At 49.6% G+C, this 15358-nt stretch overlaps 1 protein-coding gene across 1 annotated transcript in view; it reads left to right on the top strand.

The window, feature by feature from the left end:
* Window positions 1–15358, top strand: part of pygl (phosphorylase, glycogen, liver) — a 228092-nt gene that overhangs the window by 46274 nt on the left and 166460 nt on the right. Inside the window, exon 5 of the mRNA XM_086003162.1 lies at window positions 8124–8255. Within this exon, the coding sequence (XP_085859288.1) occupies window positions 8124–8255 (132 nt within the window). The remainder of the gene's footprint in view (window positions 1–8123; window positions 8256–15358) is intronic.

Below are 15358 nucleotides of genomic sequence, written 5' to 3'. Positions count from 1 at the left end.
AGACTGTGTCCTCCCGCCCGTCTGGGTACGCAATGTAAGCGTACTGGGGGTTGGCGTGGAGGAGGTCGACCCTCTCGACCAGGGGGTCCGTTTTATTGGTCCTCACGTGTCTTCTCAGTAGTACCGGCCCTGGGGACGTCAGCCATGGCGGTAGCGCTGTCCCCGATGTGGACTTCCTTGGGAAGACAAACATTTTCTCGTGAGGGGTGGCATTGGTGGCAGTGCAGAGCAGTGACCGAATCGAGTGGAGCGCATCGGGGAGCACCTCCTGCCAGCGGGAGGTCGGAAGGCCCCTAGACTTTAAGGCTAGTAGGGCGGCCTTCCAAACTGTTGCATTCTCTCTTTCCACCTGTCCGTTCCCCCGGGGGTTGTAACTGGTGGTCCTGCTTGTGGCTATACCCCTAGCGAGCAGGTACTGGCGGAGTTCGTCGCTCATAAACGATGAGCCCCGGTCGCTATGGATATAGCTGGGGAAACTGAACAGGGTGAAGAGGCTGTTCAGACATTTAATGACTGTGGCACTGGTCATGTCCGGGCAGGGGATAGTGAACGGGAAACGGGAGTACTCGTCAATGATGTTGAGGAAGTACACATTGCGGTCGGAGGAGGGGAGAGGCCCTTTAAAATCGACGCTCAGGCGTTCGAAAGGGCGAGTGGCTTTTATCAGGTGGGCTCTGTCTGGTCTATAAAAGTGCGGTTTGCACTCAGCGCAGACTTGGCAGTTCTTGGTCATGGTCCTGACCTCCTCAATGGAGTAAGGCAGGTTGCGGGCCTTGATGAAGTGGAAGAACCTGGTGACCCCCGGGTGGCAGAGGTCATTGTGGAGGACCCGCAGCCTATCGATCTGCGCGCTGGCGCAGGTGCCACGTGATAGGGCATCTGGGGGTTCATTGAGCTTCCCAGGCCGGTACAAGATCTCGTAATTGTAGGTGGAAAGTTCGATTCTTCACCTCAAGATCTTGTCATTTTTGATTTTGCCCCTCTGCTTGTTGTTGAACATAAAAGCAACTGAACGCTGGTCAGTGAGCAGGGTAAATCGTTTTCCGGCCAGGTAGTGCCTCCAATGACGCACAGCCTCCACAATAGCCTGGGCCTCCTTCTCGACCGCGGAGTGTCTGGTCTCCGGGCCCTGGAGGGTTCGTGAGAAGAATGCCACAGGTCTCCCCGCCTGATTAAGGATGGCGGCCAGAGCGAAGTCGGACGCATCACTTTCCACCTGGAAGGGGATGGATTCTTCCACTGCGTGCATGGTGGCTTTGGCAATGTCCTCCTTGATACGGTGGAAGGCTGAGCGGGCCTCTGCCATCAGGGGAAAAGAGGTGGATTTGATCAGCGGACGGGGACCCACTGGGCGTAGTAGGAAAAAAACCCTAGGCACCTCTTCAGAGCTTTTAGGCAGTGGGGCAGTGGGAGTTCCATAAGGGGACGCATCCGGTCCGGGTCGGGACCGATGACCCTGTGTTCCACAACACAGCCAAGGATGGCGAGGCGGTCTGTGCGGAATATGCACTTCTCCTTGTTATATGTCAGGTTCAGGAGTTGGGCGGTGCGGAGGAATTTCTCGAGGTTTGCGTCATGGTCCTGCAAGTCATGGCCGCAGATGGTCACATTGTCTTGGTAAGGGAAAGTGGCCTGCAGCGCGTTTTGATCGACCATCCGGTCCATCTCCCTTTGGAAGACGGAGACCCCGTTGGTAACGCCAAAGGGAACCCTAAGGAAGTGATAGAGGCGGCCGTTTGCCTCAAAAGCAGTATACTGGCGGTCTTCGGGGCGGATGGGGAGCTGGTGGTACGCTGATTTCAGGTCAATGGTCGAAAAGACGCGGTACTGCGCGATCTGGTTGACCATGTCAGCTATGCGGGGGAGTGGGTAGGCGTCCAGCAGGGTGTAGCAGTTTATTGTTTGGCTGTAGTCGATGACCAGGCGTTGTTTCTCGCCGGTCTTAACGACCACAACCTGGGCTCGCCAGGGGCTGGAGCTGCCCTCAATAATCCCCTCCTTCAGGAGCCGCTCCACTTCGGTTTTGATGAAAACCCTGTCCCCGGCACTGTATCGCCTGCTCTTTGTGGCGATGGGCTTACAGTCGGGGGTGAGGTTAGCAAACAGTGGGGGGGGTGGGACTCTGAGTGTGGAGAGGTTGCATCTGGTGCGCGGCGGGCAATTTGGAGGCTGCTGGCTGCGGACTGAGAGTGGGGGGAGGGGGCCACCGTACGCCATTGTAACGCTTTTGAGGTGGCACTGGAAATCCAACCCCAGTAGAACGGCAGCGCAAAGTTGGGGCAGGACCAGGAGTTTAAAATTATTGAACACAGTCCCGTCTACTACTAGTGTCACCACGCAGTAGCCGCCAATGTCCGCTGACTGGGACTCGGCGGCCATAGAAATCCGCTGGTGCGCAGGCAGGACTGGGAGAGAGCAACGCCGCACCGTGTCGGGGTGGATGAAGCTCTCTGTGCTCCCGGAGTCAAAAAGGCAGTTTATTGCATGGCCGTTTACCTTAACGTCCATTTTGGACCGAGCTAGTTGGTGCGGTCTCGTTTGGTCCAGCATAACAGAGGCCAGCGTAGGGGTCGGTGTGTCGCTGCGGGTATCAGATGGGGGGGGGGGGTTGGCGGCCTGCTGCGTCCCGGCTGGTGTCCAAGATGGCGGCGTCCATGATTCCCATGTGGCTGGAGTCGTCCAAGATGGCTGCTGCTGCGGTGGTTCGCACATGGCTGGGGAGGCCCAAGATGGCAGCCCGCACGGCCCACACGTGGCGCTGTTGGGGGCCCAAGATGGCGGCTCACACGACCCACACGCGGCGCTGCTGGCGTTCGGGGTGGCTTTGGCCTTGCAGACGCTAGCGTAGTGTCCCTTTTTCCCGCAGCCCGAGCAGGTCGCATTCTTCGCCGGGCAGCGCGCTCTGGGGTGTTTGGCCTGGCCACAGAAGTAGCATTTCTGGCCTTGGGATACTGCTGTCTGGCTTTGGGACACTGCTGCGGTGGTTGGGCCGTTGTTGGGCTGTGGCTGGGGTGGCACGGTGCTATGGGGCTGTCCTACCGTGTCCCAGGTTGTCGTTCCCCGCGGCGTCCACGGTGCAGAGGAGTAGGCATCCATGCCCCGGTAGGCTGCGTCCAGCGTTAGTGCGATTTCGGAGGCTTTGTCGAGGGTGAGGTCACTCTGCTCCAGCAGTCGCTGTTGGGTGTAGTTGGACCTGTGGCCCACTACGAAGGCATCCCGGATCAGTTCCTCCGTGTACTTAGTGGACGTTACCGCCTTACACCCACAGGCCCGGCCAAGCACGGACAGTGCTTGGAGGTATTCCTCAGTCGATTCCCCAGGTTGTTGCTTGCGACTCCCCAGGAGGTGCCTGGCGTAAACTTCGTTCACAGGGCGCGTGTACTGGGTCTTGAGGAGCTGGAGGGCGGCTGTGTACGAGGTCGCGTCCCGGATGACTGAGTACACTCGGTGGTTCACCTTGGAGATCAGGACAGACAGTTTGTTCGCATCCGTTACGACCGCAGTGGAGGCAGTCAGGAATGCCTCGAAGCACATGAGCCAGTGAGCAAACTTGGTGGAAGCGTCCGCTTCCCGACTGTCCAGGTCCAGGCGTGCTGGTGTGAGGATCTTCTCCATTATAAAAAATTTAGTTAATAAAATTGATGCGCCATCAATTACTCAAAAGACTGAGGTTAAGCGAGTAACAACCAGGCTTTTATTAACTAAAGAATGAAGGTCTAGTCTCGAGTGGTCGACCCGTCCAGAATACTAAGGGACTGGGAGGTTGTCACTTATATACCTGGAATAGTGGGAGGAGTCAGCCGAGGCATGTCCAGACCTGTACCTAGTGGAATACACATACACATACAGACAGGTATAACAGTGGTTTACCACAGAAATATCCCCTTAAATGTCTGCCACTGCAACTCTATTGCTTTAGCATCAGGACAGGGGGGCAGTAAGGGAGCAAGGACTGAAGACATTTCGTAAGTTGGATTGAAAGTGTAAAAGGCTGGTGTTGTGAGGGGCAAGTGGAATGAGAGAGGAGAGAAAGCTGATGAACATACCATTGCTGTCCCCAAGGGGGTCAACCTCTCCAGCGGCCACGGCACCTATCACCTGGCTGGCAACGATCTTGTGCACGTGTGCCTCCAAATTGCTGAGAGGGTGCAGCTCAGCCGGTTCTCCTCCTGTGCGTTGCTGCTGGCGCCTGTTATGAGATAGTTTGGCCTGCAAGAAAAAGGACGGCGCCTGAGTGAATGTGCAGCCATGTGCCTCCCATAGTTGAATCGCCCTTAATGTATGCAGCCATGTGCTTGCCTGATGTGCCTCCCATGGTTGAATAGCCCTTAATGTATGCAAGGTGTGGAATTGGCGTGTGTGTTTTATGAGATGGCCATAGGTCTTGGATGAGTGTTGGGCATTTGGGATTTTTAAACCCTCTGGGCACAGAGTGAGGTTGAGATGGAGGGATGTAGAGGTATTGAAAAGCAGCCACTCACCCTGACCACCCGAGTGAGGTCGTTGAACTTCTTCCGACATTGGGTGTGGGTCCTCAGCACCATGCTCCTGGAGGAGATGTACTGAGCCACCTCCCTCCAGCTTCTTCTGTATTCACATGGCAATGGCGTCCTGCCACTCTGTGGGTAGATCACTGCCCGTCGCCGCTCCACAGCGCCAACCAGAGTCACCAAGGCCCGGTCGCTGAAGCACTGAGCTCTTTCTCTGGGCCTCTCCATTGGTGGTTCCAGCAGAATTGATGTACAGGTCTCTCCAGGCCGAGATTCAAGGCTGCAATGAGCAGGGTTTGGCTGGACAGCAAGATCGACCCTCCCCTTTAAGAACTGGCCGGCGCCAGTCTGTCTGTGTTCCATTGCTAACTGACATCACATGAGCTTCGCCAGCGCTCTGAGGTAGCGCCTCGCTCCTCGGCGTTAGCGCCTTAAGACAGGTGTGTAGCACCTGATTTAGTGCTCAAATCACCTCCAGGGCGATAGGGGCCAAGTTTGCAGTCGGAGGCGATAATTAGCGCCAGGTGCTAAACTTTGCGCCTGGCCGATAATTGCGCCCCAAACGGGGCAATACCGAATTTCTCCCCCAAGTTGTTAACCATGGCTTAATGGTAGCACTCTTTTCTCTGGGTCAGTAGATTGTGGTTTGAAGCCCCATACCTAAGACTTGAGATAATGTAGACTGACAGTTTAGTGCAGCACTGAGAGATTACTGCACTGTTAGAGGTGCTTTCTTTCGGATGAGACAATAAATCGAGGCCCAATCTATCCTTTCAGGTGGACATAAAAGATCCCATGACATTATTTGAAGAAGAGCGGGTGTAGCTTTCCTGGTGTCCTGGCCAACATTTATCTCATTGCTGTTTGTGGGACCTTGCTGTGGGTAAATTAGCTGCCGCATTTCCTACATTACAACAGTGACTACACTTCAAAGTGCTTCATTGGCTGTGATGTGCTTTGGGATGTTGTGAAAGGTGTTATGTAAATGCAAGTTCTTCTAATTTTATTTAAGAAGAAGACATTATGCAGTTTTGTCATGTACCTTCTCTAGCATATTCTTGATTGCTGGTAACCTGTTCAGGTGCTTTGGTTGGGAAACTTTATCAGCAACCTTCCAAACCTTCACAACGATAAATCTAAATCAATGAAGGGGAACGATGACAAAGAATACAACTTTCCTGGTCTTTTCCTGGTCATATAAATCTACAACATATGTTGTAAACAGTCAAGGTGGGAAAGAAATTTCCTTCAAAAATAGGATAGTTTCAGGTGCAAAAGGAGGCTTGCTGTCTTATACTGGTATTGTGTGACTGACACTGGATAATAAGTTGTTAAAATCGGTGAACTATACTTTAAACCTTGACTTGCATTTATATAGATATCAGGCAGGTAAAGATACACTCCACTTCATAGGGAGTGTGGGATCACTTATGGAAGTAGTCTGAGATGCTGAACCCACAAAAAACATCTGGAGTAAAAACCCCAAAAATATACCATGCTGCCCTGACAAAATTGAATTGTTAGTGGTAGTATGTTTTAAAACACTCCCTTTAAAAACTAAGCTCACAATGTCTGCATTATGCCTCTAAACTTGTAAGCAAGCTTCTGTGTTAGAAACTAGGGGTGCCTAAAAATATATATGGTTATGCAAATGAAACTGTAACGCAAATAATACTGTGTTTAAATGATTGTATGTTTCTGCTCAAGACAAGTAAGGGGTTAACGTATAAGTTGTGTTTTACTGAAACTGTGTAAGTTTTATTTTCCTGGAAAACTTGCATTAGAATTTGAGACAGTCTTTTTAATTAGTTAGATTAGAGCATGCATAACATCCTACATAGGGGCCCATAGCATGATCTTGCCTCAAGGCTTTAGCTGTCTGTTGTTTGTAAGTTTTGGATTTTGACTTAGTCTTTAATGTGGCCAATGAAGACCCAACCTATGTTTCTTGCATTATTACTAATAACCATATTATAATGCTACAGTAGAATTTGGAGTTCATTTAATAGAATTGCTTGCTAAGATGAGTAAGGTAACCAGTGTGTAAGAGTAGAATAGAATTTAATGATTCATTTCATGGTACAACAGTCAGATAATGAATTGAAATAGTAAGGTTGTATGGCTGGCTGCCTGCATGGACAGCTTTGAACATAAACAACTGATAATAAGCAGTTACGAACAATGAAGCCTCTGACTGAAGACGTCTGAAGGCCAAGCTTGGTGTGTATGGGCTACTGACTCCAGATCAGGGAGGACAAGACAGGATGAGATAAGAGACTATAGCTTTGGAAGGAAATGGCCGGACGAGATAAGAGGGATCCAGATGGATGGCCTTCAAAGCGCATAAACAAGAAAGCGTGTGTAATGGTTGTGAAGACCCTTGAGGGATGGTCTTCGCCTGTAAGTTTAGACAAAGAACTTGCCATGCCATTGGGCACCTTGTTTTAGGGGAACCTCTATAGGTTAAATAATCTTGTCCATTATTCTACCTCCGGCCCACCCCTAAAAAGAGAATTTAAGCAAGACCCAAAAGCCCTTAGATCAGACACGGGAGCAGAGGGCTCCCAAGAGCGAGTTGGTGGTCCAACACTCTTCAGAGAGTGGACACGTGCAGACCCTAGTCTAACACTCTTGGGTAGTTCAGAGAAAAAGAGAAACACGTGAGACAAGAAGGAGAATGAATAAGAAGAGTTGTTCGCGCACGCCAGCCGTCTGTCTGATCAGGCCCGGTACCAGCTACCTGTCATGGTTGTATGTTTTTGCTGTATTACTAGTGTGTTATAGTCCGTCCTAAACTCCGATTAAACACAATGGCCTAGAAATTGAGTTTTGGCGCAGCCAGGGCTTTAGCGCCGGAAGTTAGTGCCGGAGCTAAGTCGCGCTGGTCGGGCCCAAAATTCAATAGTTCTGCGCCCAAACGGCTGCCGGCGCTGCTGAGAGGTGTTTGCGCCTGAAAACTGGCGCTACGTGCTGAATATCGGCGCTATTCCGGCGCTGCGGCGCCCGCTGCGGTGCGGCAGGTTCGGGAAGTGCAGGCCTCCTTCCCTTAAGGAGGAGCTGCCTGCACCCGGCCGCGGCCCGCGAAAATCGTTCTAAAAATGAGCCCGGCACCTCGGACAAGTGCCGGGCTTGCTTCTGTTCCGGGGGGGGGGGGGGGGGGAAGTCCAGGGAGGGAGCTGCGGCCAGGCGGCCGGCGGGAAAGCGGCCGGCCGCCGCGGGGCCTTTAATGCGCCGGCGCAAAGTCAGGTAAGACTCTGTTGCCAGAGTCTTAGTTGCGGCTGCCACGGGCGAGGCGGCCGCAACTGAATTTCGGCGCTGGGGCCCGTCGCCATGGCAACCGGGACACTGCGCACACCGATGACGTCATCGGTGCCGGCGCAGCGCTACCGGTCTAGCGCGGCGGAAGGGCCCCAGGCAATTTCGGCGCCGGCGCCAATTGCAGCGCTAGGCCCTCTAGCGCCGCAAAAGCGGCGCTAAGGCAACTCAATTTCTAGGCCAGTATACCCACCATATTGGTTTGCACTCAATCCTGTTTACCAGAGATACGTGAATCTCTACATCTGTAAAGAGTGTGATTAATTATTTACATATGGACAAATTAATAAATGTGAGCTTTGTTCTGCATGATTATAGGTGGAGGAAGCTGATGACTGGCTGCGACATGGCAACCCTTGGGAAAAGGCTCGTCCAGAGTACGTACTGCCTGTTTACTTCTATGGCCACATAATGCATACCAAAGATGGTGTCAAATGGATTGATGCAGAGGTACAGTTTTTTGCATTTATATTTATCTAGTCAAATTTGCCAATATATTTTTCAATCTAGTGTTTATAATCAGAAAATAGATCTCTTCTAACCATTTGTAATAGTGTTGAACTGCTGCTAAATGTTCTGTTCTATTTTATAACTTATAGTAAATGTTAGTAAAACGTTTAGCAAGACTCTTTGGAGGAGAAATTCGGTATCGCCCTGTTTGGGGCGCAATTATCGGCCGGGTGCAAAGTTTAGCACCTGGCGCTAATTATCGCCTCCGACTGCAAACTTGGCTTCTATCACCCCTGGAGGTGATTGGAGTGCTAAATCAGGCGCTATACACCTCTCTTAAGGCGCTAACGCCGAGGAGCGAGGCGCTACTTCAGAGCGCTGGCGAAGCTCATGTGATGTCAGTCAGCAATGGAACACAGACACAGTGGCGCCGACCAGTTCCTAAATGTGAGGGCCGATCTTGCTCTCCATCCACACCCTGCTCATTGCAGCCTTGAATCCTGGCCTGGAGAGACCAGTACATCAAATCTGCTGGAAAGAACAATGGAGAGGCCCTGAGAAAGAGCTCAGAGTGCAGCCCCCATAATCTCTTCTAAATCGATGCAAGGAAGGTCAAATCAAAATGAACCTGCAAAGTGCTGCTCTGTACCCAAAACTCCTTCACACAGCGTTGAATCTCTCCAGAAGTCAGTCTCTCTCTCTCAGAATGTGTGGTGCAAAAATGACGGAGACAAAAAAAAGCAGGACGCGGTCGCCTTTAAATAGCACTCCCCCAGTGCAAAACGCTCCCCTCAACCTGTCGTTGCTAGCGGCAGACGGTAAGGCAGGGGGCGCCACTCAATATCCGGTCCGGGGCATTGCACGCTCAACTGACGTCACGATCTGCAGGCGCAGGAGATCGTGGCGGTAGTGTTTAGCGCTGCCGCAAAATGTCTGGTCAATTTTGTGAACGGCGCAAACATCGCCGCACCCGGGTGCTAGTTGCTTTGCGCCCCATTAGCGGCCTCTTAGGGTGCTAACGGGAGGCACAAAGCAACCAAATTTGTCCCCCTTTGTTTGGTTACCAATTTAATTCACTAATATAATTCATAAATGATACAAATTAAGAAATCTCCCAGAGTGTTGTTCTTAGTAATTTGAAGGATGTGTTGCTTTATAATGACAAGGATATTATACAGTGTATTGCACAATGTAGCATTATGCAATGCCAATAGACCTTCAGTGGCATTGCTCACATTGTTCAGGACCTGGAGTATGGTTTCTGATACGTACTGAAATTCCAGGACAGCCTAACCACGTGTTGAAGTAAAAATATTACATACATTATTGATAATGAAAGATATGGAGAGAGGGATATCCACCCAAATCTAACTATATCTATAATATATTAAAAGTTCTGTCTCCAGCATGCACTTTCTGTTGTCGCACTTACTTCCTGTGTCACAAATTTATCATGCCTGAGTATTACTAATTATGTTACTGTTAGTGAATGGATGTTCTTACTTTTAAATTTATGTTATTCCACAAAATAATAGGGTTCAAAGGCATTTATTGGCTTTCATAGGAATTAAGCATTCACTGATAACTATTACCAACAATTACAAATATACAATGATAACCATTACTAATAATAATTACACATATACTCAGGGTCACACTTACTGCATCTCAAGTTTCGAGCTTGACCTGATTGGCTGGCAAAGCTTTGTCAAATTCTGAAGTACCTATTCCAATACCCCTCTTTTTATACCTTTCTTAGGTACATGAGAAACCACATGTTACAAAGTATTTCCTCATCCAATTAGCTGGACTTTGGTTTTAACTCCCCAAGCCTAACTCACACTCCCTAATTTTCTAGATCTATGGCATGTGCCTTTTCAAGGCGAGAGCTAACAGACAGTTTTGTGGCCTCTCCTTATTAACTAAAACAGTATCTGACTAGAATCCCTTTTACTAACTGAACTTTGCTAACAGAAACTCACTTGAAAGCTAAAGTTAATATCAAGATTTTAACTGTTTCTTTACATTACTTTTCAGTCCTTTCAATGCTTGATAGTACTGCTGCTCCTACAAGGCCCATCTCCCAAGCATGTTGCTCTAGTTGCACTGCAAATAGATAAAATTTGTTCTAATTTAATTAAATTTTCAGGAGGGTAAAGAATCTGGGAACCATATAACTTTACAGCACAAAAGGCGGCCATTTGGCCAACAATTTCTGTGCTGGCTCTTTATTGGAATAATTCCAAATGAATCTGCTTCCCTGCTCTTTCCCCATAGTCCTGTAACTAGCTCTGCTTCAAATATTTATCCACTTTTCTCCTAAGAGATCCAGTAGGCTCAACATCAAGAGCTGTCTGTGTCAACAACAACAACAACTTGTATTTATAGTGCGCCTTTAACGTAGTAAAACATCCCAAGACACTTCACAGGAATATTATAGAAACATAGAAGATAGGAGCAGGAGTAGGCCATTCAGCCCCTCGAGCCTGCTCCGCCATTCAATGCGATCATGGCTGATCATCCAAATTCAGTACCCGGTCCCTGCTTTCTCCCCATACCCCTTGATCCCTTTAGCCTTCAGAAATATATCCAACTCCTTCTTGAATATATTTAATGAATTGGCCTCTACTGCCTTCTGTGGTAGAGAATTCCACAGGCTCACCACTCTCTGGGTGAAGAAATCCCTCCTCATTTCTGTCCTAAATGGCCTACCCCTTATCCTTAGACTGTGATCCCTGGTTCTGGACTCCCCGACCATCGGGAACATTCTTCCTGCATCTAGTCTGTCCAGTCCTGTCAGAATTTTATAAGTTTCAATGAGATCCCCTCTCATTCTTCTAAACTCCAGCGAGTACAATCCCAATCGACCCAATCTCTCCTCATACGTCATTCCTGCCATCCCAGGTATCAGCCTGGTGAATCTTCGCTGAACTCCTTCCATGGCAAAAACATCCTTCCTCAGATAAGGCGACCAAAACTGCACACAATACTCAAGATGTGGTCTCACCAAGGCCCTGTACAACTGCAGCAAGACATCCTTGTTCCTGTACTCAAAGCCTCTCGCTACGAAGGCCAACATACCATTTGCCTTCTTAACCGCCTGCTGCACCTGCATGCTTACCTTCAGCAACTGGTGCACAAGGACACCCAGGTCTCGTTGCACTTCCCCTTCTCCCAATCTATAATAATCTGCCTTCCTGTTTTTGCTACCGAAGTGGATAACCTCACATTTATCCACGTTATATTGCATCCGCCAAGCTTCTGTCCAATCACCCAACCTGTCCAAATCATCCTGGAGTTTCTCGGCATCCTCCTCACAGCACACACGCCCACCCAGCTTTGTGTCGTCTGCAAATTTGGAGATATTACATCTAGTTCCCTTATCTAGATCATTAATATATATTGTGAATAGCTGGGGCCCAATGACCGATCCCTGCGGTACCCCACTAGTCACTGCCTGCCACTCGGAAAAAGACCCGTTTATTCCAACTCTTTGCTTTCTGTCTGCCAACCAGTTCTCTAGCCAAGTCAGTACCTTGCCCCCAATCCCATGTGCCTTAACTTTACACGCTAATCTCTTATGCAGGACCTTATCGAAAGCCTTCTGAAAGTCCAAATACACCACATCCACTGGTTCTCCCTTATCTATTTTACCAGTTACATCCTCAAAAAATTCCAGTAGATTAGTCAAGCACGATTTACCCTTTGTAAATCCATGTTGACTTTGTCCGATCCTGTCACTGTTTTCCAAGTGCTCTGCTAATACATCTTTTATGATGGACTCTAGCATTTTCCCCACTACCGATGTCAGGCTTACCGGTCTGTAATTCCCCGTTTTCTCTCTACCACCTTTTTTGAATAGTGGGGTAACATTAGCTACCCTCCAATCCATGGGTACTGTTCCAGATTCCATCGAATGTTGGAAGATGATCAGCAATGCATCTACTATTTCTAGGGCCACTTCCTTAAGTACCCTAGAATGTAGATTATCAGGCCCTGGGGATTTATCGGCCTTCAATCCCATCAATTTCCTTAACACCATTTCCCTACAAATACTGATTTCTTTCAGTTCCTCCCTTTCATCAGACCCTATGGTCCCCGACATCTCTGGGAGGTTATTTGTGTCCTCCTTTGTGAAGACAGAACCAAAATATATATTTAATTGGTCTGCCATTTCTTTGTTCCCCATTATAAATTCCCCTGATTCTGACTGCAAGGGACCTACGCTTGACTTCACCAATCTTTTTCTCTTCACACATCGATAAAAGCTTTTATAGTCAGTTTTTATGTTCCCTGCAAGCTTACTCTCATATTCTATTTCCCCCTTCTTAATTAATCCCTTTGTCCTCCTTTGTTGAATCTTAAACTGCTCCCAATCCTCAGGTTTACTGCTTTTTCTGGCCAATTTATATGTCCTCTCCTTGGATCTTATGCTATCCCTAATTTCCCTTGTTAGCCACGGTTGAGTCACCTTTTTTGTTTTATTTTTATGCCAAACTGGGATGAACAAATTCTGTAGTTCATCCATTTGGTCTTTGAATGTTTGCCATTGCCTATCCACCGTCAACCCTTTGAGTGACATTCCCCAATCAATCCTACCCAACTCGCGCCTCAGACCATTGTAGTTTCCTTTGTTTAAATTCAGGACCCTAGTCTCCGAGTCAACAACTTCATTCTCCATCTTAATGAAGAATTCTATCATATTATGATCGCTCCGACCCAAGGGGCCTCGTACAACAAGATTGTTAATTAATCCTTTCTTGTTACATAATACCCAGTCTAAGATGGCCTGATCTCTGGTTGGTTCCTCGACATATTGGTCCAGGAAACCATCCCGTAAACACTCCGGGAATTCCTCCTCCACAATATTGTTACTAATTTGGTTAGCCCAATTTATATGTAGATTAAAGTCACCCATGATGACTGCTGTGCCCTTATTGCACGCTTCTCTAATTTCCCTTTTAATGCCAGCCCCAACCTCCGCATTACTGTTTGGAGGTCTATATACCACTCCCACTAACATTTTCTGCCCCTTGGTATTTCTCAGTTCTACCCATACAGATTTCACATCATCAGAGCTAATATCCTTCCTTACAATTGTGTTAATCCCTTCTTTAACCAGCAATGCTACCCCACCTCCCTTTCCTTTTTGCCTATCTTTCCTGAATATTGATTACCCCTGGATGTTGAGTTCCCAGCCTTGGCCACCCTGGAGCCATGTTTTTGTAATCCCAATCAAATCATAATCGTTTACCTCTATTTGTGCAGCTAATTCATCCACCTTATAACTAATGCTCCTCGCATTAAGACACAAAGGCCTAGAAATTCGGTTGTTTGCACCAGCGATTAGCGCCTGAAGAGCCCGAGAATTGGGGTGTTACCCAATGTTCGGGCGGGCGCAGTGAAGATAGCGCCACCTCCCATATTGAGTATCCATTTAGCGCCTGCGCTAACTCTTAGCGCGCCCGCGTGTGCAGGCAGATCATGACGTCATTTCAGTGTGCAACGCCTTTTTGGCGCCCCTGATCGGATATTCGGTGGCGCCCAGAACCTTTCTGCCTGGCGCTATTAGTGACAGTTGGATGGAATGTTCCCAGGCCCTTCTCGGAGTCGGGGGGTGCTATTTAAAGGGGACAGCTCTAGTATAAAAGCTGCAGCCACTTGGCCTGGTCATTCTGAGCATTGCTGAAGAGAGTTAGTGAACTACTGTTGCACAGAATTTTTCGGATTTAGCCTTCGGAGACTTGGGACCTGCAGCCCTGTCCGGAGCAGTTGGAGCGCTAGACATTACTGCGTGTTGCCTGTCTGGCATAGCAATGGGAGCTGCTTTGGAGGGGAACGTCCTCATGGCCGGACACTTGGAAGGGTTACAGAGACGGCGGGAGAGATGGCCGGGATTGGCCAGAAGGAGGAGGGGCAATGGGGGTCGCCCAATTCGACGATACGCTGCAAGGGTTTTCAGGCAGCAGGTGTCATACCTTACCATGTCGGAGGAGCAGTGTCTGCGAAGGCTCAGATTCGGTAAGGAGGTTGTGACTGAGCTTTGCCACCTGCTTGCTGAAGATCTGCAGCCGCGTCTACGGTGCAGGACCTCTCTGTCGGTGGCCGTCAAAGTGCCTGTTGCCCTGAACTTTTACGCCAGCGGATCCTTTCAGTCAGCCACTGGGGACATCGCGAATATATCACAATTTGCAGTGCATTGTTGCATCCGGCAAGTGACAGCTGCCCTCTATAGAAGGAGGCGTCAATTAATCACCTTCCCTGTGACCCTGGAGAAGCAGGCGGAGCGCGCGCAGGGCTTCGCTGCTATTGCGGACTTCCCCGTGGTGCAGGGGGCCATTGATTGCACACACGTGGCTTTGCGGGTGTCATTACAGAATCCGGAGGAGTTCCGCAACCGCAAGGGGTTCCACTCCCTCAATGTCCAGCTGGTGTGTGACCACCGCCAGATGATCATGGCAGTCAACGCACAATTCCCTGGGAGCAGCCACGATGCGTTCATCCTGCGGCAGACCTCAGTTTCTGACCTTTTTGAGGGCCCGGCTCACCCACGAGGCTGGCTTCTTGGTGACAAGGGCTATCCTCTCTGCCCATGGCTCATGACCCCACTCCGTTTGCCCGCCACCCCGGCAGAAGAGCTTTACAACAGCAGCCATCAGGCGACCAGGAACATTGTGGAGCACACTATTGGTGTGCTCAAACAGCGTTTCCGCTGTCTAGACCATTCGGGGGGAGCCGTGCAGTACTCGTCGGAGCAAGTGGGTCGCATCGTCGTCGTCTGCTGCATGCTCCACAACTTGGCCATTCGACGAACCCAGCCAATGCCAGCCGACCCTCAAGGTCCAGCAGAGCAGGCGGACGAGGAGGTGGAGGAGGAGGGGGAAGAGCAGGCGGACGAGGAGGAGGAGGAGGAGCATGCGGACTAGGAGGAGGAGGAAGATGGGAGGGCTCCTGAAACTGGAAGGGCCGTCCGTCAGAGGCTCATAAGGACTCAGTTCTAGGCCCCTCTGACGGAATGATGGGTGTCATTCGTACTGCGCACTTCGGCTCGTACAAAGCCTATGAAGGCCACCATGAGTGCAAATAGTTACGATTACCATTGT

The sequence above is a fragment of the Somniosus microcephalus genome, chromosome 12 (genome assembly GCF_052327205.1).
Source record: "Somniosus microcephalus isolate GS21.2 chromosome 12, FLI_Smic_1.0, whole genome shotgun sequence".
Classification (NCBI taxonomy): domain Eukaryota; kingdom Metazoa; phylum Chordata; class Chondrichthyes; order Squaliformes; family Somniosidae; genus Somniosus; species Somniosus microcephalus.
This window is presented reverse-complemented; position numbering and strand designations above follow the sequence as displayed.